This window comes from Dromaius novaehollandiae, chromosome 14 (assembly GCF_036370855.1).
Source record: "Dromaius novaehollandiae isolate bDroNov1 chromosome 14, bDroNov1.hap1, whole genome shotgun sequence".
Classification (NCBI taxonomy): domain Eukaryota; kingdom Metazoa; phylum Chordata; class Aves; order Casuariiformes; family Dromaiidae; genus Dromaius; species Dromaius novaehollandiae.
Genome location: NC_088111.1, coordinates 4,594,398 through 4,617,828, shown reverse-complemented (window position 1 = coordinate 4,617,828; position 23,431 = coordinate 4,594,398). Strand labels below are relative to the sequence as shown.

The 23,431-nt window shown below is 62.1% G+C and overlaps 1 protein-coding gene across 1 annotated transcript; it reads right to left on the bottom strand.

The window, feature by feature from the left end:
* Positions 1-343: 343 nt before the first annotated feature.
* RADIL (Rap associating with DIL domain) lies at positions 344-22,985 on the bottom strand. The gene is made up of 15 exons (XM_064520161.1): positions 22,941-22,985; positions 16,103-16,661; positions 10,496-10,782; positions 9,380-10,018; positions 9,013-9,050; positions 8,309-8,469; positions 7,195-7,307; positions 6,215-6,452; positions 5,592-5,764; positions 5,306-5,456; positions 4,740-4,930; positions 4,061-4,427; positions 3,795-3,934; positions 2,842-2,981; positions 344-2,076 (listed from the first exon to the last, which is right to left on the bottom strand). Exons 2-15 carry the CDS (start codon positions 16,650-16,652, stop codon positions 1,968-1,970), a joined length of 3,297 nt encoding a protein of 1,098 aa, XP_064376231.1. The 5' UTR covers positions 16,653-16,661; positions 22,941-22,985; the 3' UTR covers positions 344-1,967.
* Positions 22,986-23,431: the final 446 nt, after the last annotated feature.

Sequence of the window (23,431 nt, the reverse complement as noted above, 5' to 3'; positions counted from 1 at the left end):
CTTGACTCAAAGTTGAGTGAGTCACCAGGAGCCCTGTGGTGCCCTGAGTCTTTGCTCGCCTGCCTGGTACAGCTGCGTCAATGGCAGGAGTGATGTGTTTTTCCCCGTCCCTGCTGTGGTGGTGCCCCAGGCCATTTGGTGCGAGCATGGCTCAGCAGGAAAGCAAGGCACTAGCATTTTGGTGAAGGTGCTTTGTCCATCTTCCCCTAGAAAAGGCAGTCCAGGCTGTGTTCAAATTCAATCACCTGGGTGTTTCCACTACATGCACTATTTTGATATAGGACTAAGAGCATGGAAACCAAACTATAGCAGTGAGATATCTAAAGTTTAATTAAGGCCAACCTGTTAAGTGCCTCCTTTTTAGCATCACAGTTCTTGGAGAATTGCTGTTGTGAAATGACATGTTAACATCTAATCTGCTGCCAGAGCCTGGACCATGCTGGCTTGTTAAGTGCAGGATGTAACGTAGGGCTTTGTGGCAGTCCATTTTAATAGGGTTCAGCTAAACTGGGTCTCAATATCTGTCTATATGTGGAAATCAGGTCAGGTTTATCCCGTTAATGTTGCTAAAAGCACAGACAGGGCTCATCAGGCATAGTCTGCAGGAGGCTCTGTGTGCAGGGGACCAGCCAGCCGCACGGTGGAGCTGCCACCTCAGCTCTGCTGACACCATTTCTGTTGGCAGCAGATAGCGGAGCTGTTTGTGGGACTTCTAAGAGTGACCTTCGAAAGGGAGCCTTTGCTGTCTGTCATCGCCTGTCGGCATGTCAGCAGCAAGCACTCCTGAGATGCTCTGAGCTAGGCAGGAAACAGGATGGCCTTGCGATGGCCGGGGAGAGCTGGAGGGAGAGGACCAGGACATGGTGCCAAGATGTCATTGGCCTGTGTGGGCTAGCATCAGCCACACCTCCAGTTTGGCACCGCACGCTGCCGTGTTCAGTCAGGTCACTGGTGGCAGCAGGCACAGACCCTCCGGTCCCAGGATACAAGGGCTGGAGCAGGCGCAGAAGCATCATGCAGTGCCCTGCTGGGCTGGCCCTGGGAAGGGGAGTTGGGGGTCTGCTGCCAGGAGTGTGGTGCCAGAGCTGGGCAGTAAACCTGCTGCATAAGGAAGGGAGAGCTCTTTTCATGGAGGCTCTTCCCCCAGGACTTGCAGGGACTTGCTGGTGGTGTCAGCCCGCTGCTGTAGCTGTTTTCCATCCTGAAGCAGGGCTGGGGCAGCATGATGGTGGCCCAGCAGCAGTAAGGCACTACACTAGGACTCCTGACTTAGGGGACAGCACCAGGGGCCTTAACTCCTTGCAAAGGCATCCTGCTTGGGATCCTGTGCTGCGCCATGGTACTGCACTGCACGGCCACCACTCCTGGATGCTTGTGCTGTGTTTGCCGCCCGCAGAGCTGGGCACCTGCTCTGACCGCCCCTTTCCCAGCCTGACTTGCCGGAGCCTCAGGTGGCCGTTGTCGCAGTGAAGCCCAGGCCTGGCCCGCATGCAAATCTTTAAATCGCAAGGGTGTTTCAAGCCTTTCATCTGCCAGCATTAAGGAGTAATGGGAGAGCTGGAAGTCTCTCCCCAAAACCTGTGCCAGAATGAGAAAGATCATGCAGGGCTGTCAGCCTAGAGGAATGGAGGAGCCTGCTCACAGCCTCCATGGGATGGCATCCCCTTCCTGCCCTCTGCCAAGAGGAATGCAAGAGTGGGAAAACTCCTGAGAAGGAAGACACAGGGTATAAGGTGAGGCCGGACAATGGATTAGGGAGTGGTGCTCCCAGCCAGTGCAGTGGGAGAAGCTTGTGCCACCCTTGCATCTCCTTCCATATGCTGCAGCACAGGGCAGGATGCTGAAAAGCAAGTCGAGGGCAGTAGTGGAGTCCAGGTTCTCCCTCTGGTGCTCCAGGCTCCAAGAGGTCAGCCTTAACCAGAGCTGCACCCCGAAACTGCTGCAGAACAACCCTCATGCCACGAGAACTAAGAGGAAGAAGAGGAGCTGGAACTGATTTTTTTGGCTATTTCCATGTCTGACTTGGCAACCAGGAACCGCAACTTCTTCCCTCCGGAGCGGATGAGGTCCACCGCACTGCAGAGACCAGCAACAGGCAGAGGTGAATTCTGGTTCTCCCACTGCCTGGCCGCAGCCTGACAGCTCCCCTAGGAGCCTCCCAGGTGGGATCGCATGTTAAACCACCCGGCCTCCATCCCCCTTGGTCACCTACAGCAGCCGTCACGCTGGGCAGCGCAGGGCAACTGCTCTCTATTTGCAAAACACTTCCCCCCTCACCCCCCCCCTCCGTTTTGTGCCTGCACAGGTTGGCTCAGCGCTACAAGCAGGGCCTGTTTCTCTTCTGCGCTCAGCTTCACGGAGAGCCTGGCCTTCCTGCAAGCGCTGCCAGGACGGAGAAAAATGAGCCCAGAGCTGCTCTGCCCCTTTGGCCCTCGTGGCTCTGTCTCAAACAGCAAGGCCAGCTGCCTCATGCTGCGGCGTCTGAAGGAAGCCTGGGGTGGGATGAGGCTGGGCAGGGCTGGAGCAGCTCTGCATTGCTCAGATGCACCTCTGGGGGAGTCATGTTTATCTCCCAAACGTGGTCACAGCCCTTCCTCCCTGCAGCCTCTTGCAAGCTCCCCGTGCAGCTGCTTTCACCCCATCCCGGTGCTGTGCTTAGGTAGCTCTGCTCTCTAACGCCTGCCCTTACCGCAGGCTCCAAGGTTGTGTTTGCTGCCAGCGTAGCAACAGGCACTAGGAGACCCTGCGCAGCTCTGCTGCAAAACAGCAGAACACCTGGGCTTCGGCAGTAACCTCCCCTGCGCGATGCTGGCCCGGGCCCTCGCCCGGGGCGGGACTCACCTCTGGTAGTCTGCCCCGATGAGACTGGTGCCGTTGACGGCCAGGATGCGGTCCCCGATGGAGAGCCTGCCGTCGGCGGCCGCGGGGCTGTCCTGGACGAGGGTGCGGATGTAGATGCCCGGCGAGCTCAGAGGAGTGTGCTGCGGGCAGCGGCGGGCGGTGAGCACCCGGGCAGGCACCCCGCGCCGGCACCGTCTCCCCGCGGGCCGCAGCAGGGCTGGTGCCTGCGGCCGGGCAGGACCGCGAGGCGCTGGGGACCACGACGGCTGGGTGCTGGGGAAGCATCGCTAACACTGCCAGGCGGGAAACACGAGCCCTCTGTTTTTATAGTCCGTGTGGAGGCAGAAAGGGGTGGTAGGGGCAAGCTTTCCTTGTTCGATTTAATTACAGGTACAACGAGCCTGGTGCCCCGTCTGGGGAATGGGCGCTCCTCGCTCCAGACTGCCCCGGGGCTGAGTGATGTCCTGTTTCCTACTGACTAATGCGCTGCCCTGAAAGGCCACTCAGTAAGATGAGCCATTGCTCTAAGCCAGATTGCGCAGCGTCCTCCTGCCAGAGCAGGGGGGGTGGCGAGTGCCGGGGCTGCCCCAGCGCTGCTGGCGCCCCGCAAGCCGCCCGGGCCCCCACCCGCTGCCGCTCACCGAAGGGTGGAGGAAAGACCTCGGCTGAGTCATTTTCCTTCCACAGCAGCTTTGGGCCTGCTTGCTCTCTCCAGCTGCAGGACAGCTGTGCTGGCCTTAGCGTGCACCGCGCAGCGAGCCAGGAGCAGAGATCTGCTTCCCCCAAGAGACTGCCCTGCGCCTCGTTTCCCTGGGAGAAGCAGCCTAGCTCGGTGCTAGGGTTGCCATTAGCTTCTCTGCTGGCTTTGCATGAGGTATAAAACCTTCCCTCCCGCCCGTCCCACTCCAGCTGTGTGGTGGGGCCGCCCTGTCCCGCAGTCGCTGTGAACTCACCAAGCCGTCGATCAGTCCCATCCCCAGCCCCATGGGGCTCCTCTCCAGCTCCACCACAAAGACGTAGCAGAAGTCATCGGTGGCAGAGCTGCGGCTGGAGGATGCCGGCGTGGGGTAGTCGTAGGGCGTCGGGGAGCATCCTGGCAGCAGAGAGACTGTGTTACCGCTCCGGCATCGCCCAAACTCTGCCCGACGACTCTCCACGCCAGGCGTCCCACCGAAAGCCACCGCGCTGGCCTCGGGAGCCCCGGGGCTGGCGTCGGTACCTTCAGGAGTGCCAGCTTTGGTGCCGTTCAGCCCATTCCTGCGTGGGTCCTGGAGGCTGGCGCCCGGGGGGGACTCCAGGCTGCCGGAGTCGAAGTTCAGCGGGGTGGTGGGGGGTGTCAGCAGGCAGGAGGGGTCCGCGGGCAGCGTGCCGGCCTTCGAGGCCGCGCTTCGCCCCAGCTGCAGCTGCTGGAGCTTCTCCTGGAGCTGCAGCTCGCTGCCGGGGCGCTCGTGGCGAGGGGCCCCGTCCGCCTCCAGCTCTGCGCAGCCGCCCGGGGAGCAGCAGGCCACAGGGGCCGGGGTGCTTCCCGGGGCCGGGACGGGGCTCTCGCGCACCTCCGGGACATCGAACGCGGTGGGTGCTTCTTTCTTTAGAGGGAGAAAAACGCTCGGTGTGAGCCCGCGCGAGTGCTTTGCACATCGTATCTGTCCTCCGCCGTCCTAATGACCCTGCTGGGACGGGTCTGTCCTTCCCGCGCTGCCCGGGGGGGGATTAGCGGGAGCTAATCCCTTCCAGCAGCACCGCGTGCGGAGTGGGCAGCACGCGAGGGCACCGTGCGGCTGGGCCACCCCGGCGGGTACCACGGCAGTAGCACGGGTGGGATGGAGAGGGACCCGCGGTCCTCCCGCCCGTCCCGGACAGGCGAGCCCCTCGGCGGGCGCCGCGCGGGGCCGGGGTACCTTGGCGGGGGCCGGGCCCGGCCCGTCGCTGCCGTGGGGGCTCTTGCTCTGCAGGCTCCAGAGGAAGTGGCGGATGTAGAGGAGGTGCCGGTAGATGTTGTCGTCCAGCGTCTCCACCTCCAGGTCCACCCTGAAGCCGCTGCTGGGCAGGATGATGGGCGGGTGGTTATCGAAGGACTCCAGCACCTCATCTGAAGGCAGGCAGGGAGGGAGGGAGGGAGGCTAGCGCTGGCCCAGGCCGCGGCCCCACTCTTCTCCTCCGGCCTCCCAGCGCGGCCTCTTGGCCGCCCACGATCTCCCAGCCGGGATGGGGAGGGAGGGAGGACACACCGAGCTGGGAGACACCAGCACCCAACCCAACCCATCCCTCCATGTCCTTCGCAAGAGCCCGGCATCCCGCAAGCGAGGTTATACCATCGCTGCCATTCCCGATCGCTGCCCTCACCCACAGGAGCCCTGGGGATGGGAAGGGAATCGCCCGCCGGTTAGTTTAGACGTAAAAACCTCGACGGCGCCGGGCACGAAGGCAGGGGCTCGCCGGGGCTCGCCGTGCCGGAGGGGCTCACCGTGCCGGAGGGCGGCCGCGCTCTCCTCCCCGGCGGGCTGCCACGCCGCCACGCGACCCACGTCCATCGCCGCCTGGCACTGGCTCAGCAGGCGCCGGAGCTGCGCGGGGCTCAGCGCGGGGAACTCGGCTCGCAGGCACGGCCACGACATCTGCGCGGAGGCACCCGGCGCCCGCGTCACCCGACGGGTCGGCGCCCAGCCCGGCCGCACCGGCTCCCTGGGGCATCCCCATCCGCGGAGGGACGGACGGCAAAGCTGCCCGGTCCCGCGCCGGCGGCCCCTCACCTGCAGCAGCTGGGAGCCCGGCATGGCCAGCAGGTCGGCCGCGCCGGCCAGCTTGGCGAAGAACTGCCGGGCCAGCTGCTCGAAGCCGGCACCGCGCAGCCACTCCAGCAGCAGCCGCACGCAGGCCCGCAGCCGCACGCCCTTGGACCAGTGGAAGCAGCCGAGAGAGGAGCCTGCGGGAGCGTGGTAATTAGGGCTAATGAGCACCAGCTTGCTCCGCAATTAAAAAGCACGGTGGCTTAGTGAGCAGGTGGCCCTGGGGAAGGTGCTGCACTCATCTTCCTCTGCTTGGGCTCAAAATAGCAGCTCTCTGGCAGGGGGTGAGGGCAGTGCAGCCAGGGTGGTGCAGGGTTTAACCTCTCCTGGGAGCAGGGCTACATCAGCCCAGAGCTGGGTTTGGGCTCAGCTTCCCTGCAATGATGGTGCCGAGACCTGCCCATTACTGGCCTCCTCAAGCTGCCTGGCAAAGCCCCTTCTCCCAGCCCGATGACCTCCCAAGGTGGGGGACAGGGATGGAGGTGCTTTAAATGCCCTGGGATGGTCCCTGAAAGCCACCGGCTTCAGCCAGGCAGGGAGAAGGCAGGGATCCCCCTGCCCCGGCCAGGTGTTTGGGGCGGACTGACCCTTGTCCAGGAGCTGGTTGAAGAGCAGGGTGTTGGAGAAGAAGAAGAGGTAGGCGAACATCTGCGAGGTGATCTCCGGGTGCACCTCGTACTGGCGCAGCAGGTCCAGCGTGGCCTGGTAGATGAGCACCACCCTGCGCAGCTCGTCGGGCAGCGCGGGGGCCGTCCGCCACGTCTCGCGGCCCTCGTTCTGGAAGGGGTTGCACTCCAGCAGCGCGGGGAGCGACACGTACAGACACTGCGCCGGGAGGCACGGAGAGCTGGAGGCTTGCAGCACGACTGATTCCACCCCCCCCGCCCCGGACAAACCCTCCAGACCTCTGCAAGCCAACCCTGCTGCAACCTCCTCCAGCAAGGGGATATTTCCCGCTCGTAGTCTCCCTTGCAAGGCTCCAGCCTTGCCCAAAAGGCTTTTTTTTAAAAAAGCAAAGTGGTGGTGGGGAAGGGGGACAACCTTCCCCTGTTGCTTAAATGGGGAGAGAGCAGCACCGAGCAGGTGCCTCTGCCAAGGGGCTAAAACCGAGCGGCGGGGGCTAAAACCGGCGTGCCGGCAGGCAGATGCCGGCGAGAGGGCAGCGTCGTGCCGCGAGCCCGGCGTCCCCCGCGCTGGAAAGGGGCCCGTGGCGCGGACACAACCGCCTTTCTGCCGCCTGACACTGCGCTCTCTGTTCGCCGCCCCGGCGCGGGCGCTGGCGGCTCCGCTCCAGCGGTCGAGCGGCCGCGGGCCCGGGGGGGCGGCTCACGCGGCGGCCGTGAATCAGCCCATTGTGCCGGGGCGAGCAAGCTTTCCCCCGGCCAAGGTGCCCTCCCGAGCCCGGGGAGGCAGCGCCGCCGTAATGCAATGCTTTCCTTGGGCCGCGACCAAAATCGGAGCGTTTCAGCCCGAAGGAAAACACCTCGGCCTTATGCAGCTGCAAGGAACGCGGAGCCGACTTCGACTCCCGGAGAGCGCCGCGGGGACGCCCGGGCGCCGCGCGCACCTTGGAGATGTAGTAGACGCACTGCTGAAACGTGTACATGATGACCTCCTCCAGCACCGTCATCGCCTCCTCGCTGGCTGTGATGGTCGAGGAGAACAGAGACTCCTTGGACCCTGCGGCGCAGAGGATGGAGATGAAACCCGGGCGCGAGGCTGGCTGGACCGCCCCACGGCCGCGGGATGCTGCGGGGCAGGACGCCGGCATAGCCCCGGGCAGGGAGACCTAGCGCGGCCGTGCAGGGACCAGCGTCCAGCCCCGCATCGGAGGTGTATTTATATCGTGCTGTGCCTCCTCTCCCGAAGGAACAGGGACCCCATCCCCGGGCACAGGGTCTGCAGGAGACGCCAGGCTCCTCGAGCAGGTGAGGAACCGCGATGGAGACGGCCACATCCTGCACCCGGGGCTCCTCTCCTGCCCGGCGCTCGTATTTTTAGCCCTCCGGTGCTTTTTTTCCTTGTGGGAGCTGTCACCAGTCAAGAACGCGCCGGCAGCTCAGTCCGGCTCCCACGCCGGGGCCACGCGGCTCCTATCGGCCTGGGAACGGAGGCACCGGCGGGGGGAGCATCCGGCGCCCGGGGAGAAGCGGGGCCGCGCGGAGGGTGATGCCTGGCGAATCGCCTCCTCCCGGCCCGGCATCGGCCTCGCTGCGCCCGGAGCGGGTGCCGCCCATTGGGAAGGGGACCACGTCCCTCCCGATAACAGGCAGCCAGCAGAAACGTGGCCAGCGACCTCTGCTCTCCGGGGCCCTCCACCTTCCTCGCCTCCCTCCTCTTCGCGGCCAAGGCTTGGGGCGTGGGGAAGGGCTCCAGCTTCCTCGGCTGCAGGTGCAGCGAGACCTGCTTGATCTTGGTGACAGCAGCCGCAGAGGCTTTAACGTGCTGCACAGACCAGGAGGCTCCTGAAGCTGATTTCATCCCCTTGTCCTTTTTTCCCCTCGCACTGACAGGTTGGCTGCGGAGCAATCCCCGCGGGCTCCCTGCACGTCCCCGCGGCCGCCCGGCAGGCAGGAGCCACCCAGAAGCCCTTAACGCGCTCTGCAAGCCCCACCAAGGCTTTCGGGTGCCGCGAAGCAGTGCAACGCCGGTCCCGCAGCGGCTCCCCCGCCGCGTCCTACCCTTGACGTCCAGCTCCTCCTCCATGCTCTGGATGTAGGTGGGCGACTTCTGCTGCACGAAGTAGAGGATCTCGATGGCGTTGGACATCCAGAAGAGGATGTGCTGCAGGTCTGGCAGCAGGTCCGTGACGGCAAAGTGGGACAGGGACGCGGGATCCTGGCTGGGGACACAGGGAGAGCGCTTCTGGCTATCGATCCACCTGAACTGCGGTAGATAAAAGTGGCTAAACAGCAGCTCCCGGGGAAGTACGTGCTACGTGTGCCAGTTCTGGAGGCTTAAATCCAGCCCGCCTGCGCGGGGCTGCTCAAAAGTAAAACAAAATAAATAAAAAGCATCTGGAAAGCTTCTCAATGGGTGAACTGTTTTTTCCTGCTGCAATAAAGTCTGGGAAGCTTCTCCCAGCACTGGCCTGAGAAGAGACCTGGGACCTAGCACGAAGCACTTCTGCAGCTGCTGCTTTGGAGCCCGAACGCGGCCCCTCGCGCTGGCCAGGAGCCCGCGGCCGCCCCGAGAGCCCCGGAGCCGGGGCCGTCCCCACCGCGCACGCGTGGCCCCGGCCCTCGCGGGGCCGAACCCCCGAGCCCGGAGGCGCTGCCTGCTGCCATCCTCGGGCCGCCCGCGCCGGTGGGAACCGCGCTCTCCCGGCGGGCTGAATCCGCCCCCCGTCCAGGGAAACAGGGCACGGGAGGCAGGTCGCACTTACTGCTGGGACTGCTTCTCCGCCAGCTCTTTCGTCTTCTCCTGGGATCGGGGAGAAAAAGGAAAGGCAGCAATGAACAGGACGAGCCGTGGGCCGGATGCAGCCCGGGAAGCCGGGGCAGCGTCGCAGGGGACACTGGCATGTGCCAGCGCCCGCAGGCGCTCTCGCAGGGGACACCTCCACCGGTTTGTGCTTCCCGAGAGGGAAACGCACCTCTGCTCTTCCCCCTCCTGCCAACAGCTACATCTAGGGAGCCAGCAGGAAACGGCCCGGGAAAAGCACGGGAAAAGCTACGGAAAAGCGCGCAGCGGCAGGCGCCGGGCCGCGGGAGCCGGCCGGCAGCAGCGGGGACGCGCGGCCGCGGACTGACCCGCACCGTCCGCTGGATCATCTTGGCCGCCTTGAGCAGCAGCTGCCCGAAGTCTCCCGGCGCGAAGGCGGTGGCCGAGTGCTGCACGCAGAGGCACAGCAGGAAGGCGGGCGTCAGCTTGTGGTCGTCGCCCGCCGGCTCGACGAGGCTCAGGATGCGGCTCAGCAGCGCGTCCTCGGCGCCGCGCTCGAACTCCAGCAGCGGCCGGCGGCGCGGTGCCGGGGGGGCGTCGGGGGGGCGCCGGGGGCCGAGGCGGCCGCCGCAGCCGGCGCAGAGCGCGGGAGCGGGAGCGGCGGCACCTTGCAGCGCTTGCAGCCGGGCCAGCGCCGGGGCGGGCAGCAGCTGCGCCTCGCCGGGGTCCTTGTAGAGCAGCAGGTAGTAGCGGCCGAGGGCGAGCAGGTCGCCGTGGCGCAGCGGCACGGGGCCCGGCGCCTCGCGGAAGTTGAGGGCCACGGCGGCACCGGCGCCGGGCTCCAGGAGCAGGCGGTGGTCCGGGTGCCGGCGGGCTGCCGGGAGCCGCCGCACGGTGCAGTGCAGCGGCAGGATGTCGGGGGCGCACAGGGCGATGCTGGGGCTGCTGGCCGCCGTCCGCTGCCCCACCGTGTGCTGCTCGCGGTTCAGCAGGTACACCAGGCTGTCCTGCGGGGCGAGGGCGCGGGGGGACGTGAGACGGGGCCGGCGTCCCCCCCCCGTCACCCCCCAGCCCGGCCGGTTGCAGCCCCCAGAAGCGGGGCAGCATGCTGGTGGGAGCAGACGGTCATGCAAAGACCCCCCCCTCCCAGGGCCCCGCGCAGCATCTCCCTGCAGATCCCCTGCATCCTCCCACGGAGGGATGGTGTTTCGGGGCTCGGCCCCGGCCTTGCACCCCCCCACCCCACGAAGGATGCCGTCCCCTGCCTCCCGCTGCAGAAACACCTCCGCCCCCCAAAAACCCACCGCCAGGGCCACACGGATGGGGGGAAACACTGCTAAAACCTCTTCCTTAAGGATGCTCTTTGGTGGCCACCTACACCCGACACAGCCATGCAAGACGCCCCCATCCCGCGGATCGAGGGGGCTCCGTGGGCACCCAAAGGCCCCGGGGGGGGGGATGCGGGGAGGCGGCGCGGTGCTCACATGCTGCTGGCTGTAGCCCTGCAGGAGCAGGAGGTGGGGGCACTGGTAGAGGGAGAAGCGGACGCTGCCGTCCCGCGGGCCGGCACCGGCGCCGCGCAGCGTCTCGGGCAGCGTGGAGTAGTGGCGAAGGAGCGGGTCGTCGCGGCGCGGTGCCGGGCGGCCCAGGCTGGTCTCGCTGAGGCTGCGCCGCAGGGCTGGCGGGGGGCCGGGCCGCTTAGCGCCCGCCGGCAGCCGCATGGCCCCCTTGGCCCGGTTGCGCTGCAGCTTCCGCGCTTGGGCGTTGATGCCTGCGGGGAGAGAGCCGGGATCGGTCCTGGGCCACGGTACCGTCCCCCCGTGTCACCCTCCCTGCTGCAGCATCGCTGCAGCCGCCTCTCCCGGTGCAGCGCGCCGGGACGAAGCCGTTTCAGCCCCTGGGACCGTGCTGACGTCCCCTCGCTGCACACCCTTCCCCAAGGGCGACGCTGAAAGCGGCTGCCGGACTCCAACACGAGGGTGTTTTGCACCAACATCCCCCTGGGGAGCCCCGTCCCCCCCGCCCCGCGCACCCCAAACCTCCTCCCCGCCAGGCACCGAGCAGCCGGGCAGCGGCTTGTCCTCCGCAGCATCCTGGCCGCGCCGCCCAGCCGGAGGGGAACGAGGGACCCCATGGCTGCAGCAGACCGAAGGGTCTGCACCGGTGCCGCAGCGGGGCCGCCTGCCGCAGCCGCCGTGAGCTCCTGCCCAGCAGCGGCTGGGGAAAGCTGTCAGCAAGAAGGATGGGAGCGCGAGCGAGCGAGCGAGCGGGGCTGGCGCAGGCACAGAAGCGCCCGGTGCCCGCCACGGCCGCCCGCCCGCTGCCCCGCCGGCCGAGGACCGCGAAAGCAGCCGCAGGTGCCGCTCGGGAGGTACCTTCCACCCGGAGCCTCCCCGGAGCAGGTCGCCGGCACTCGGTGACGGACGCGGAGGGAGAAGCGGGGGGAAAGGGCCCGCGGGAGCTGCTCACGGGAGCAACGCCGCGGAGGGGCTGCAGCGATGCCGGAGAGCCGGGCTGGAGCCGGGAGCCAGCCGAGGGCTGCTTAAAGGGACACTCGCGAGCTCAGACCCAAAAACGCCATCTGCCTTATTTGGTGAGGAACGGGGCTGCCGGTTCTGAAATACATTTTTTTGTTTGTTTGTTTTAAATCCAGCGCTCCTTTGCTGGGAAAACGAAAGAGCCGGGGCTGGGAGAGGGAGAAAATAAACCCTGCTGTTTACATGCCTTAGGCTTAGGGCGAGACGCGGCCAAGCGGCCTGCGGCAGTCCGAAACGTGGCCGGCAGCCACGGCCGGCGCAGCGGGGCAGGCCGGGAAATGCCCTTCCACGTGCCCCCTTCCTCCTCGAGAAGGCGAGCAGCCGCGTGCCCGGCATCCCCGCGCAGCCGGCGAGCAAAGCCCTTGGCCGGGCTCCGGGCCGAGCTCGCCGGGGCGACGCGGGAACGGCGGCACGGGAACGGCGGCGGGAGCCTAACGCAGCCGGCAGCACTGTTTTCCCGGGGAGCCCCTCAAAGCATCGGATTTTGGGACATGATAACTGTGGCCAGGCTCGATCCCGGGGGTCCACACGCGGTGGACGGCGGTCGCTGCCCCAGGTAGCAGGAGCCGGGCTGGGAGCGAGCGGGGCCACCGGGTCCCACGCCGGGACGCACAGGCCATCATCGCTCCCTTATCTAGGGGAAAGGAAGCTTCTGTATTTATTTTGTGGCATTAAACCCAATAGGAAAAAGCTGCTTTTTCACTCCATGTAGTGCTGCCGCCGCGGGCTGGCTGCTTCCCCCAGAGCAGCACTGGAAAGATAAACACCGCGCTTTTCCTGGACGTAACACAGGCCTCCTACGAACCGGCCTATTTTTTCAGTCTGCTGGTACTGTTTTCTCGGTTGCAGGTTAACCCACCCAAAACACCGGGAGAGCCGCGCTGAGGCCGGCTGCTTGCTTAAACGACAGAAAACGTAGCGGAGAGGAGGGCCTGGGCGGGACGGAGAGCGCTGGACGGTGGCACAGCCACCGCCTTGACCCACCACCTCCTCGTCTTCCTCCCGCACGCCAGCATCCCCGACTGCCCCGCCGCAGCCCTGCTCTTCGGTAGCGATAAAAATAAGGACAAACTTAAAGATGGGATGTAATAACCCGAGCAGAGCGAGGGAAAAGAGGAGACCTGCGGAGGGAGGCAAGCCTAGAGACCGCCTGCTCACGCAGAAGGCCGCGTGCCTCGAGAAATAAATGAATAAATAAAGGCCCAGATTTTCCAAGCAATTTTCTGCTTTCCCCTGGTTGCCGAAGAAGGTCGGCTTTGAATTTACCCAGGCGGCTAATGCGGGGCTGGTCCTTCCTGACGGCGTTGCTGCATCGGATGTGAAGGGAACCCCCCCGGGATGCAGCCATGCTATGGTTTTTTATTTCTGATTGATCTACAAAGCCAGATCCTCAAAGATACCTTCTAATACCCGTATCTTTTGATATAATAGGCTTAACTTTTGCATTTCCCAAAGCATGCATGTGGTTCTGCCTCCGAACTCCCAGGGAAGCCCTGGCCAGCAAGGGCGAGGAAGGAGCAAACAGCAAGCCTGGGACACACTCAAAACCAGACGAGGGATGCAGTACAGGGGCCGAGCACAGCACCGTGACCGCATCTCCCGCTCCCAGCGGGCGACAGGGCTCCTCCTGCCTCCTCTCTCCAGATCTGGGCCGGGAGAGGATGTCACTCCTCGTTTACAGCTGAGATGCACAACCTGGGCTGCTAATTAGTGGCACCAAGAGCAAGTGACTTCCCCCTCAGCGGGAAGCAGCTAATAAACTAATTAGGATAATGGATAACTGAGCAGATAAACTCTTAAGCTACGTGCTAACAGGTCACAGATGGATGTGGAGCCCTTCCTGCCAGCTCAGCATGGGGCAGGCTGCATCACCCGAGCAGCAGCAGAGCCTGGCCCTCCTGGCTGGCTCCGGTGATTCCTCAGGCTGGGAAGAGCCTGGCTGTGTTTCCGCGGGGATCCTGCTCTGCTGCATTGCTGCGCTTTGCTCCTGGGGAGCTGCAAGCCCAAAGTCCTGCTAGTCTCATGCAGATGCTGCATTTTCTGTGCCAGCTCCTGGGAAGCTCTGCCGGGACCTTCGCCTGGCCATGGGGACGAGCCAGCCGGGAGGGCGCTTGGAGCCAGCCTGCGTCATACCGGGAGTTTTAGTGACTTCTGATGTGGCCACCAGGCAAGGGGAGGCTTCGAAGCCGGCTCCGGGGGCAAGGCAGCTTGCTGGGCTGCCGCTCTGCTAAGTGCTTGCTGCCGACCGTGGGCGCTTGGGGAAGGGGAGCAGAACGGGCCCTGTTCAGGGTCTGACGGGCAAAGCAGCAGGAATATTGCTGGCTCTTTAGGACTGTGGAGACAAAATGCTAAAGCTGGGCCTACCAAGGCTGCCTGAGGTTCCTCATCCCCCTGTGCACCTCTGGCAGCGGATGGCAGGGGAGCCGCACTCCCCATGCTGCCGCCGGCATCAAAAGAAAGGTTTAAATGCAATTTGAATGAGACCAGTCAGGGCTTTGTAGCCTGCAGAGCTGCTGCCCTGAGCGAAGGCCGGTGCGTGGTCTCTTCCTCGGAACAGCCTGCTCACGAGGGAAAACGCCCGAAGGTAAGAAATGGGGAATTTCCTTCTGCCATCCCCACCCAAAATGGCCCAAACAAATGAAGCAGGATCCGTCCATCGACAGTGTAACGGGCTTATCCAGGTCCAGGGCATGTGAGCTGGTCAGGAACTGCTTTTCATTTAGAAATAGCGAGGATGCCAAGCCTGGACCCGCTCTGCGCTGCCTGCTCCCACTCCCGGACAGCCTGGGGCCGACTCTTGAGCCACCCAAGCTTCACCACAGGTAAAGGAGAGAGAAACCCCACCAGAACTGCACCCCTGCGGCTTTAGCGAACCAGCAAAGGTCTCGTTCCTCCCTGCCACAGCACCTGGGTGCTGCTCACATGGGTGTGAAGGCTCCCTCTCGCCGTGGAGACCCCTCACAGGGGAGAGCCTTAAATCCCAGGTGACCTCTCGGAGCATTGCTCGGGTTAGGACCTAGGGCAGGTAGCAGGGTGGCTCGATGCTAAAGTGACCTCGAGCTCACAGCAGAGCGCTTGCAGGAGCTGGCAGGTGACCCTTGGCACCCACAGCTAGCTGTAACTATTGCACTTGGCTCTTTCCCTTTTCTCCACTCAAAAGGAGCCGTTTTTAGAGTTTGCCCAGCCCTCAGCTATTGCAAAGCTCTTAACGTCTCTCTGATCTCTGCTGGAAAAAGAGAAGGAGCTAAAAGCAGGCATCACCTCTGCATCCTCCTCTGTCACTCGCCCCACGGCCCAAGCCCTGTGCCAGGCACGTGGCAGGAGCGGCTCTGCTTTCTCCGTTTGCACCACATGCTGCGGGGCAGGAATGATCTTCCAAGCAGCTGAATGGGCTCAAAGCTGCTCCTGAAATTACAAACCCCACACTTGGATTTTGGGGCATGATGTGCAGTTCCTGGGATGAAACTGCAAGCCAGCGAGTTGCAGCTGGTGGGGCCCTGGCAGCCCCATCTCCTGCCTTCAGCACGCAGGGTCTCGCAGCCCTCTCTGCTTTTACAAAGGGGAGATAAAATGCACTGAGATTTACTTGATGACTGCTTTAAAAAAATATATATATCCTGATGCTCTGAAGAAACCAGCTGCCACCTACGCTAGGGAGGCAGGTTCCTGGGCTCGGGGCAGAGCCGGGTTTGTTCAGAGCCCGGCCCAGCACCAGGGACTGCGGGAAATACGGGAGCCGGATACTCTCCCTGGAAACCCGCGTGGCTGCTTGCCACCTTGCTGTGGCTGGATTGCCCTTATGCCGTGTCCGGGATCCTTCCAGCCTGCATTAAAACCGAGGGAAAGAGCACCCCGTTTCCCATCAGCTCCTGTCCCCGTGACGTCCTGCCCACCCTCTTTTGGCCCGCGCTGCTCCGTTATCTCCTCGTTGTGTTTCATCGCAGGAGCGGCAGCGAAGCCAGCCCCGCGCAGCCTCGCAGGGGAGGTGGACGGGCAGCAGTCAATCCGAAATCAGGTGGGATAAATGTTTTGGGTTGCAGGTACTAAACTGAGCCAGGAGAGCACCAGAAACCAAGTTTCCGGGAGAGTATTGCAGTGCCATGCGAGAGCAAAACCGTTGCTCCCATCACACCAGCGCTTGTGCTAGGACAGACCCAAAATCGCCTTTTTACACAGCAGAAGGTCTCGCAGCAGCCCCACGCAGCTGCCCGAACCCCCAGGACCCCCAGATGTGACCCCGAGCACCCTCCCGCGCAGGCAGCGGCGAGTGGGGCCGAAGTGCCCCCGGCTCCTGCAGCAGCTGCCGAGCTCCGCTGAGCCGGGAAGGAGGGTGGAAATCAAACGGAGCGAGCCTAACGCGGGCTGCCGTCCGCCCCGGCACACGACTCGCTCCTGGCCGTGCCGCGAGGAGCCTCTGCCCCCATGGCAGGCGTGTGCCGTGGGGCCGGCTCGGCTCCGGCACCGTGGTGGGAGCTGCTTCCCGATCCTCTCCCGGACCGGCCAGCGGGAGCTCGCCCGGTGCTGGCACGGGGAGCGCTCGCGCCCGGCTCTGACCTGCGGTCGTGGTGTCCACGTCCCTGGACGCCAGCTCCTCCACCTCCGCCCTCCTGCGCAGCTCCAGCCGCCGGGAAAAGCCCTCCCTGGGCTTCCAGAGGTCCTGGATGAGGAGCGGCTTCTCGGTGTCACCGAGGACCCTCAGCCCTTCGGTTCGCCACTGCTTTTCGGAGCCCTCAAACCGCCCGATGACGTCGCACAGCACGTAGTGGCCCGCGTTCACCTGGCTCAGCCCGTAGCGCTCCAAGGCCTCCTTCACCAGCTCCCGCGCGCCCGAGCTCCCCGTCGCCAGCACGCTCTTGTAGTTGGTGCCCGCGCAGATGTTGCCTCCGAAGATCTTCAGGACGCCCGGGGCAGAAAGCTGGGTGGAGAGCTCGGCCGGATCGTCGCTGCCGGCCGTGGGGAAGGAGGATGCTGAGCTCCGGTCCTTGTAGCTCAGCGTCCGGTACAGGACCTGGGAGAAAATCCGGCTCTGACGCTTCAGCTTGCTCTTGGATGGTGGAGCCATGGTGGAGGAGGACCCATAAAACATAGTGTGTGAGGTGGTCATGGGACACAGCTGGGCAGGAGAGAGAGACAAAAAGGGAAGATTCAGGGCTTTGAAGGCCAGATGTGTAACCAGTAAGAGCAAAGCAGCCATCCGCTCGGGATGGGCTGCGGGGAGCACACAGCAGCCTGTCACTGGTGGCCCACGGAGGATCTGCTTTCTCCTCGGACATGGACAGAGGAGAGCAGAGAAGGAGGGTGGTTTCCCTTGGGAAACCCAGGACACCAGCAGCCAGGTTCATCCAGGCTCCTTGGGACCAGCACAGTTATCCCCAGGATGGATTTGTCCCCAAAAATTTGACCTGGAACAGTCCCAAATTTCTGCATTGTACATATTAATAGCGATCCGTCCTGCCTAAGCAGGAACGTGCTTATCTGCAGCTGGTCTGCAGCAAGAGAAAAGCAGAGCCCAGCAGTTTTGTCACACCCAGGATTCAAGAGGGACCTTCCTGGTTAGGAGCCAAGGCATTAGGAGTCACTTTCACTAACAAGTTTATGGAGTAATCCCATTTTTAAAGGAGAAACGCAAAGCTCAAATGCAAATTAAATCGCGCTCAGAGGTCGCTGCTAAATGCCTTTGCTAGCTAAGAGGTGCCAGGTGAAAATGGCTTTAATTAGCCTTTCTAAAAATGTCCTTACCCTGTCAAGCCTTTTGGCAGTTGCTAGTGTGCTAAGGACATTAAAACACACCGTGGCGGTGCTCATGATGGGACCCTTGTCACGTGGGCTGCCCAGGTCAGCCGTGGTGGGGGCTGCTGGAGGACGTGGCCTGGGCAGTGCGAGGGGACGGTGGACACTGGGCTGCCAGCAGTGCCGTTTGGGTTTTGCAGTGCTGCTTCCAGAATAAACATGCTGCAAGAGCCAGGTCTCAGGGAGGCTGCAGGCAAGGGATGCCCAGGGGGTGAAAGCATCTTGCGCAGCTGCTCCTGGGTCAGGCTGGAGAAGTGACCCAACCTCCCCAGTGCTCAGCATGGGCGAGACAGCAGGACCAGCCTCTGCCAAGCCTGTAACGTGGATTTTCCTCTCTGAGAACTTATCCTCCACCTCCACTGAGAAAACAGGGCATGTTTTTTCATTTAAAGAAAAAAATCATCTACCCCCACAGCCCGTCTTGGTGCTCCTGCCCACCATCGCTGTCCTCGCCGGGAGGCAACACAGCTGGGCAGCCCCCGGCAAGGGGCACTTTGGGCCTTGGGAACAGGCCAAAGACCATGAGGCTTGTTTTGCTCTAGGCAGATAGCGATGCCACTGCCAGCATCTGGGGCTGGCTCTTAAATCGCGTGCTGGATGCAGAAACGCTTGGCGTTTGCACAGCACTGACTATGTTACAGGCTATATAACGAACCACTGAGGGGAACGGCCCAGAAACCGAATTTGAGCACTCCTGACTTGGAGTTTGCCCAACTCCAGAGTTACAACCGCTCCCTGGGCCTGCGAGCAGCAGCTTCTGGACCTCTTGGAGACGTCCCCTCCCCGAGACAGCCACAATTAGGAAGAATGATGTCGGTCCTGGAAAGCCTCCAAACCACCATCTAATTCAGGACGAAAAAGCGTCCCTGCTGCTAATGGAAGAGGTCACCTTCTCGCCCAGAAACAGCCTCCGGGCTGCGTACGGGGGACTTGTGCCAGGCGCGCGGCTCCGCATCCGAGCCCTGCTCCCAGCTGGTTCAGCCGCCGCCTGGATGCATCGCTCCCGCGTGGGCATCGGAAATGCCTCCGACAGCTGGACGGAGCAGGCCTGGACCCCACAACTTGATTTATGAACCATTAATGTCGCTAACCATCATTAGCGCTGGACAGAGGAAAAACTGCCCTAGTGTCCCTGGAAGACCCCGCTATCGAGGATGCGAGAGACAAAATAACTTGGTTATCAAATCACTGTTTTCAATACGCAGATCTCATCTCATCCCATCCGTCCAGCACAAACGAAACCTCTTCACATCTGCTGTTGGTAAAAATCATTCCTTCAAGCCCACATCATAGGCAGCAAAACCACACTCACGTCTTGCAGGTCCCCGCCTGGTTTTTGAATACGTTATTTATAGCTCAGCTATTTTCCTGTTCTTTCTATCAAATGCAGCTTCTACAGCGTGCAGGGGCAAAGCCATTTCGCAGAGCAAGTGTTAGGAAAAATATGAAGCTTGTACAGAAAGAAGTTGCCAGCCTGGCCCTTTCGTTACTCGATAGCCAGAGCTACCTCCAACTGCATTAGGCATCAGCCCGGTCCACCTGAGAAACTGCGGCTTTCTCCGGAGGAGAATCTAACGCGTGGTCTTAATCCCCTAGACAGCAGGAGATGATAATGAAACGTGCTCTCCCCACATCTGCCCGCTCAGACGTGCTGGTCACGGCCATCGCCTGCGAGTCGAAATGGGAAAACGCGGTGCATGCAAAGCAGGGGGGCATCGGAGCTGCGGCATGCAACTGCGTTGCTCCGGCTCTAACTCATGTCCGGGGACAAACGGACAACGGCACGAGCCGCTGGGGCACGTCGTCCTGCTCCTAAATCTCCTGAGCCTGCTCAGACGTTGCCTCCTTGCTGCTGCAGCCCCGTTTTCCCCCTCTTGCCGTTACAAAACATGCGCTGTTTGGGGACGGAGCTCGCAGCTAAGGAAGCGTGATCCAGACTTTCCGAAGCTTTGCTTTCCTACTCGGCATATGGCAAAACTTTCTCTGCCGCAAGCTGTACAGGAGCGAGCCAAAGCCTGCTGCCGGCTCCCCAGGGGTTTGTCGGGTCTTGGCCGGCTCTGCGCGCTGTGCCTGGCCGCACCAAGCCGGCACGTTTGCTCGGCTGAGCTGGCCTGTATGCAGTCCCCAGTTGGGACAAACGGGTTTGGTGCTCGTGTGGCCAACGTGGGTCGCTCCCCGACTGCAACGGACCACGCTGCTTGGCACCCCGTGAGTAAAATGTCCTCGTGTCTAAAGGTAGCTTGAGTTTACCTGCCCGCAGCATCGAAAGCCAGGTTGGTAGGAAAAAAAACCCAAAGCATTTGGGCAGTTCCTGATAGCAGCAAGCAGCAACCCCCGGCGAGCTTCCCGCGGGCCGTGATGCTCCCGATCCCTCCTGGATCAGTAACACTGGTGCCCCCTGCTCTCCAGGCACCCCCAGCTGATGGAGGTTGATTTCATGGGTGTTTCTCGGAAAAAGACGGCAGGGCGTGATAAAAAAGCTTTTCCACGGCTCTGAGGTTAAAGATGAAAGTGCTGCCTAACGAGACCTCCTGATCACGGCTGCTCTGCAACCAGCTCAGCTCAGCCGCACGCGACCCCGAAGCAGCGCCTGGCTGCAGGGAAACTTAGGGAAGGGCGATGGGCCGGGAAAGGCAGAGCAGCGCTGAACCTGCCTCCACCTCTCACCGTTTCTTCCTATGATTAATCACTCTCGCTGTTAAAATATTTATTCCTTATTTTCAATGTGTCTAGCTTTGGCTTCCAGACACTGACTCTTGTGCTTTTCTCTGCTCCGTTAACGAGCTTTTGGGTACCGAGTACTTTTTTTGCCCTCTGTGAGAGTATTTAGATGCTCTAATCAAGCCACCCCTCCCTTTCGTTTTATTTATAAATACAGTAAACGGATGCTGTTCTCGTCTCCCGCTGCAAGGCATCTTTTGCATCCTTTTGGGGGGTTTCCAGTGCCCTCCCCCGTTTTCCACCCCACTAACGGCACATCCAGAGGGGCGAAACGGGCGGGCGCCTGCGCCGTACTCCTGCTTCCCGGGCCGTGGCCCCGCATCTCCGTCGCCGAGACGCACAAGCTCCGCTTTTGCCTGTTATCAGCTCAAAATCGATTCTCAGTGCTGTGACGGAAAATGCCCTTACTGCAAGCGACTGACTTTATTTATTTATTTTTTCCTTCCAAGTGAAATATTTATCACCCGGAAGATGTTCAGTTCTCCCGTGGAAAAGCGAGGGGCAGATGCACGCAAGACCACCCGTCAGCTCCCGGCACGTGGTCCTGCCTCCGGGCGGAGGGCGACGGGCATCTCCCCTTCGGCCTCGCCCAGCAGCTGGAAATCAGCTCCTGTGGGAAAGGGTGAGTGTCCAGTTTGTCATCCCGTTCGGGACGGGAAAGCATCCCAGACTCCGGCTGTGATTTTTTTGGTGCAAAAAGCTTTCCATCCTGCTCTAACCACGATGCCTCTCACTTGCCCAGTTTGCAGCGTGGATATATTAATGCTGTACTGACCCGTGTGTCATCCACAGACTTTTCCAGAAATAATTTACCTCTATCTTCTGAATGCTGAAAAAAGCACTGAAACGACCAGCTAGCAATGCCCAGCACTGGGTGATAATCTCCCCCGATAACGGCCGTTGCAGCGTATCAGGTTTATTCAGCACAGGCTTCCTTGACGCTGTGTAACGTCAGCTCTAACCACTGCAGAGGACTGACTTTTTTTAATATTGTATAGTGCAGATTTTAACAACAATATCACATTGCATAACTCGAATGCCTTGCACAAGCGTAGCACAGCCACACAGTCACCTCTCCCATCAGAGGGTGAAATCACTCTTACTCGACAAGTTATTTTCCATGCAGCCATGCTGCACGGCACAATTTTTTTTCCTGATGCTTAAGTCTTTCGTCAATTAAATCCTGAGCCAGGCATCTCCTTATTTTCCCCAGGCAGGATGATAACAAGCCAATCAACCTGTAGCTACCAGGTCATCTTACTTTTGGGAAGAGCAGCAACACTATTAAAACACTTTTTAATCTTCTGGAATTTCCCTAGGGCTCATCCTGGCGTAGATGCGGCTGCACGCGGCAGCAAGCGCCTGTTCGGGCGCGATTTCGGCTACAGCCATCCCACAGCTACAGAAAAGCTATTTCCCCAGGTCCCTATTTGAATTTTTTTCTTTTTTTTAATGGAAACCACACAGATTTGCAGCCTCGGTATAATAGAAACGACCGCAGCCGGGATGCTCCGCGCAGAGGGAGAGGCCGCTCCAGCACCACAATGTGGAACAAATTATAACTCGGAGCAGAGGAAATGAGGAGGCTCCAGGCTCGGGGGCTCCCGGGGCGCGAGTCCTGCCCTGCGCTGCCGCGGCCCGCCCGGCCCCGCGCTCGCCCGCTCCCCGGCCCCGCAGCCTCTCCCCACGGTTTTGGAGCAAGCTTCTACTTTCAAGACCAGCATTTCATCGCCTGTGTTTTATCTGCCTAATCTAGGGACAGATCCGAGCCTGGTAACGTCCCTGTCAGCCTGGCTGCTGCCTTGAGCCGGATCAAAGCCGGTAAACTCCTTAGCGTGTTATTATTAGCAGCGGGTGTTCAGCGGTAGCGCCTGGACCCCACGGCCCCTAAACGGGATGCAAAGGCAGCCTCGGCCCTGCAAAGGTGAAGTTTTTCCTAAAAGCAGCTACGGCTCCGCAGATGATGATGATTTGGGACCCAGTTCGGCAAGGAACACGCTGCAGCACTCTGCTCAGGGAAACAGGAGTCCTTTCAGCGGTTCTTCCCTTGCAGTTTTCATTATTTTACAGGGTCTTTTGAGCTGCCAACGCGCATCAGCTCTGTGGTAATGTGCAAGTACAAATGATAGCCCTCCGCCTTCGCCACACACCTCTATTCACACGCACAAGAAACAGCTTAAAGAGGGGGTTTGCTTCCGAGCAGCTGGGTCGCGGCAGGCTGCCAAATTATAAGATCTTAGCAATATATTTTTTTTTTTCAGTGATAATTAACTGATCCTGCAGAGCCCTGGAAATAGGCACTTTGAAAGCAAGTGGCAAACTCCCCCGAGTTTTCTCTGCGGCAGTTACAACTCTGCAAGAAGCTGCTCTGGTCTCACCAGACACGGACGGTCCCACCAAGGCCGGGGGTGCCGGGGCGGTCGCAAGCAGGTGAAGTAGGGTGCAAGGGAGAGGGGTCCCGAGGAGGGAGCGTGCAAGGGGAGAGGGGTCCCGAGGAGGGAGCGTGCAAGGGGAGCGGGGTCCCAGGGGTCGTGCAACGGGAGGAGGCTCCCCGGGGGCGGCCCACGAGCCCGGTGCTGTTGGCCCGGCAGCAGGGCAGGGCTGGTCTCCAAGGGCAACCGCGCAAGCCTCAACTCTCGCCGCTCTTCTCCTGCCCCTGCTTTCCACGGGGATAAAAACAACTGTTCGCCCGAGCCGGCGGGGGCACCGGCCGGCCGCAGCCGTCCGGAGGGCTCCGTGCCTGCGAGCAGGGGGGGCTGGCGGGGCGCCGCGCCTCGGCCCGGGGGATGCTGCGGAGGGGGGGATCAGCCCCCAAAAAGGGGGCACCGCCGGCAGGCTCCCTCCGCGCCCCCCCCCCCCCCCCCCCGCGCAAGCTACTCACCGTGCGGCGCTCCGCGGGGCCGGCTCCGCGCCGCCCCGCCGGGCTGCAGCGCCCGGAGCCGCCGGGGCTCTGCGGCGCGTCCCGTCGCCGGGGCGGAGCGCAGCGCGGTGCAGCGCGGCCGGGCGCGCAGCGCAGCGCAGCGCGGCGGCACCGCGGCGCCACCCCGCGGCCGCCCGCCGCAACCGCCCGCGGCGCCGCGCAGCGCCGAGCACCGCGGTCTGCGGCCGGCGGGGAGGGCGACCCGCCGCCCTGCCTGCGCCGCGCTGGCTTCGTGAAGCGATTTGGCTCAGCGGGTTTTATCAGACGAGTTCTGAAATCGCCCTGGAGACTCCTGCGCTGACAGTGGCTTATTACAGGTTGGTAACCGAAATCAGTGCGGAATTGATTTTGGCTCAAGCGAGGAGTTATTCGAGCCAAGGTCACCGCTGATGCTCTGCCTCGCTCCATTAAAGATTCTCCGTTTAGCTGAAGGAGGCGTTTGGTCCTGGGGT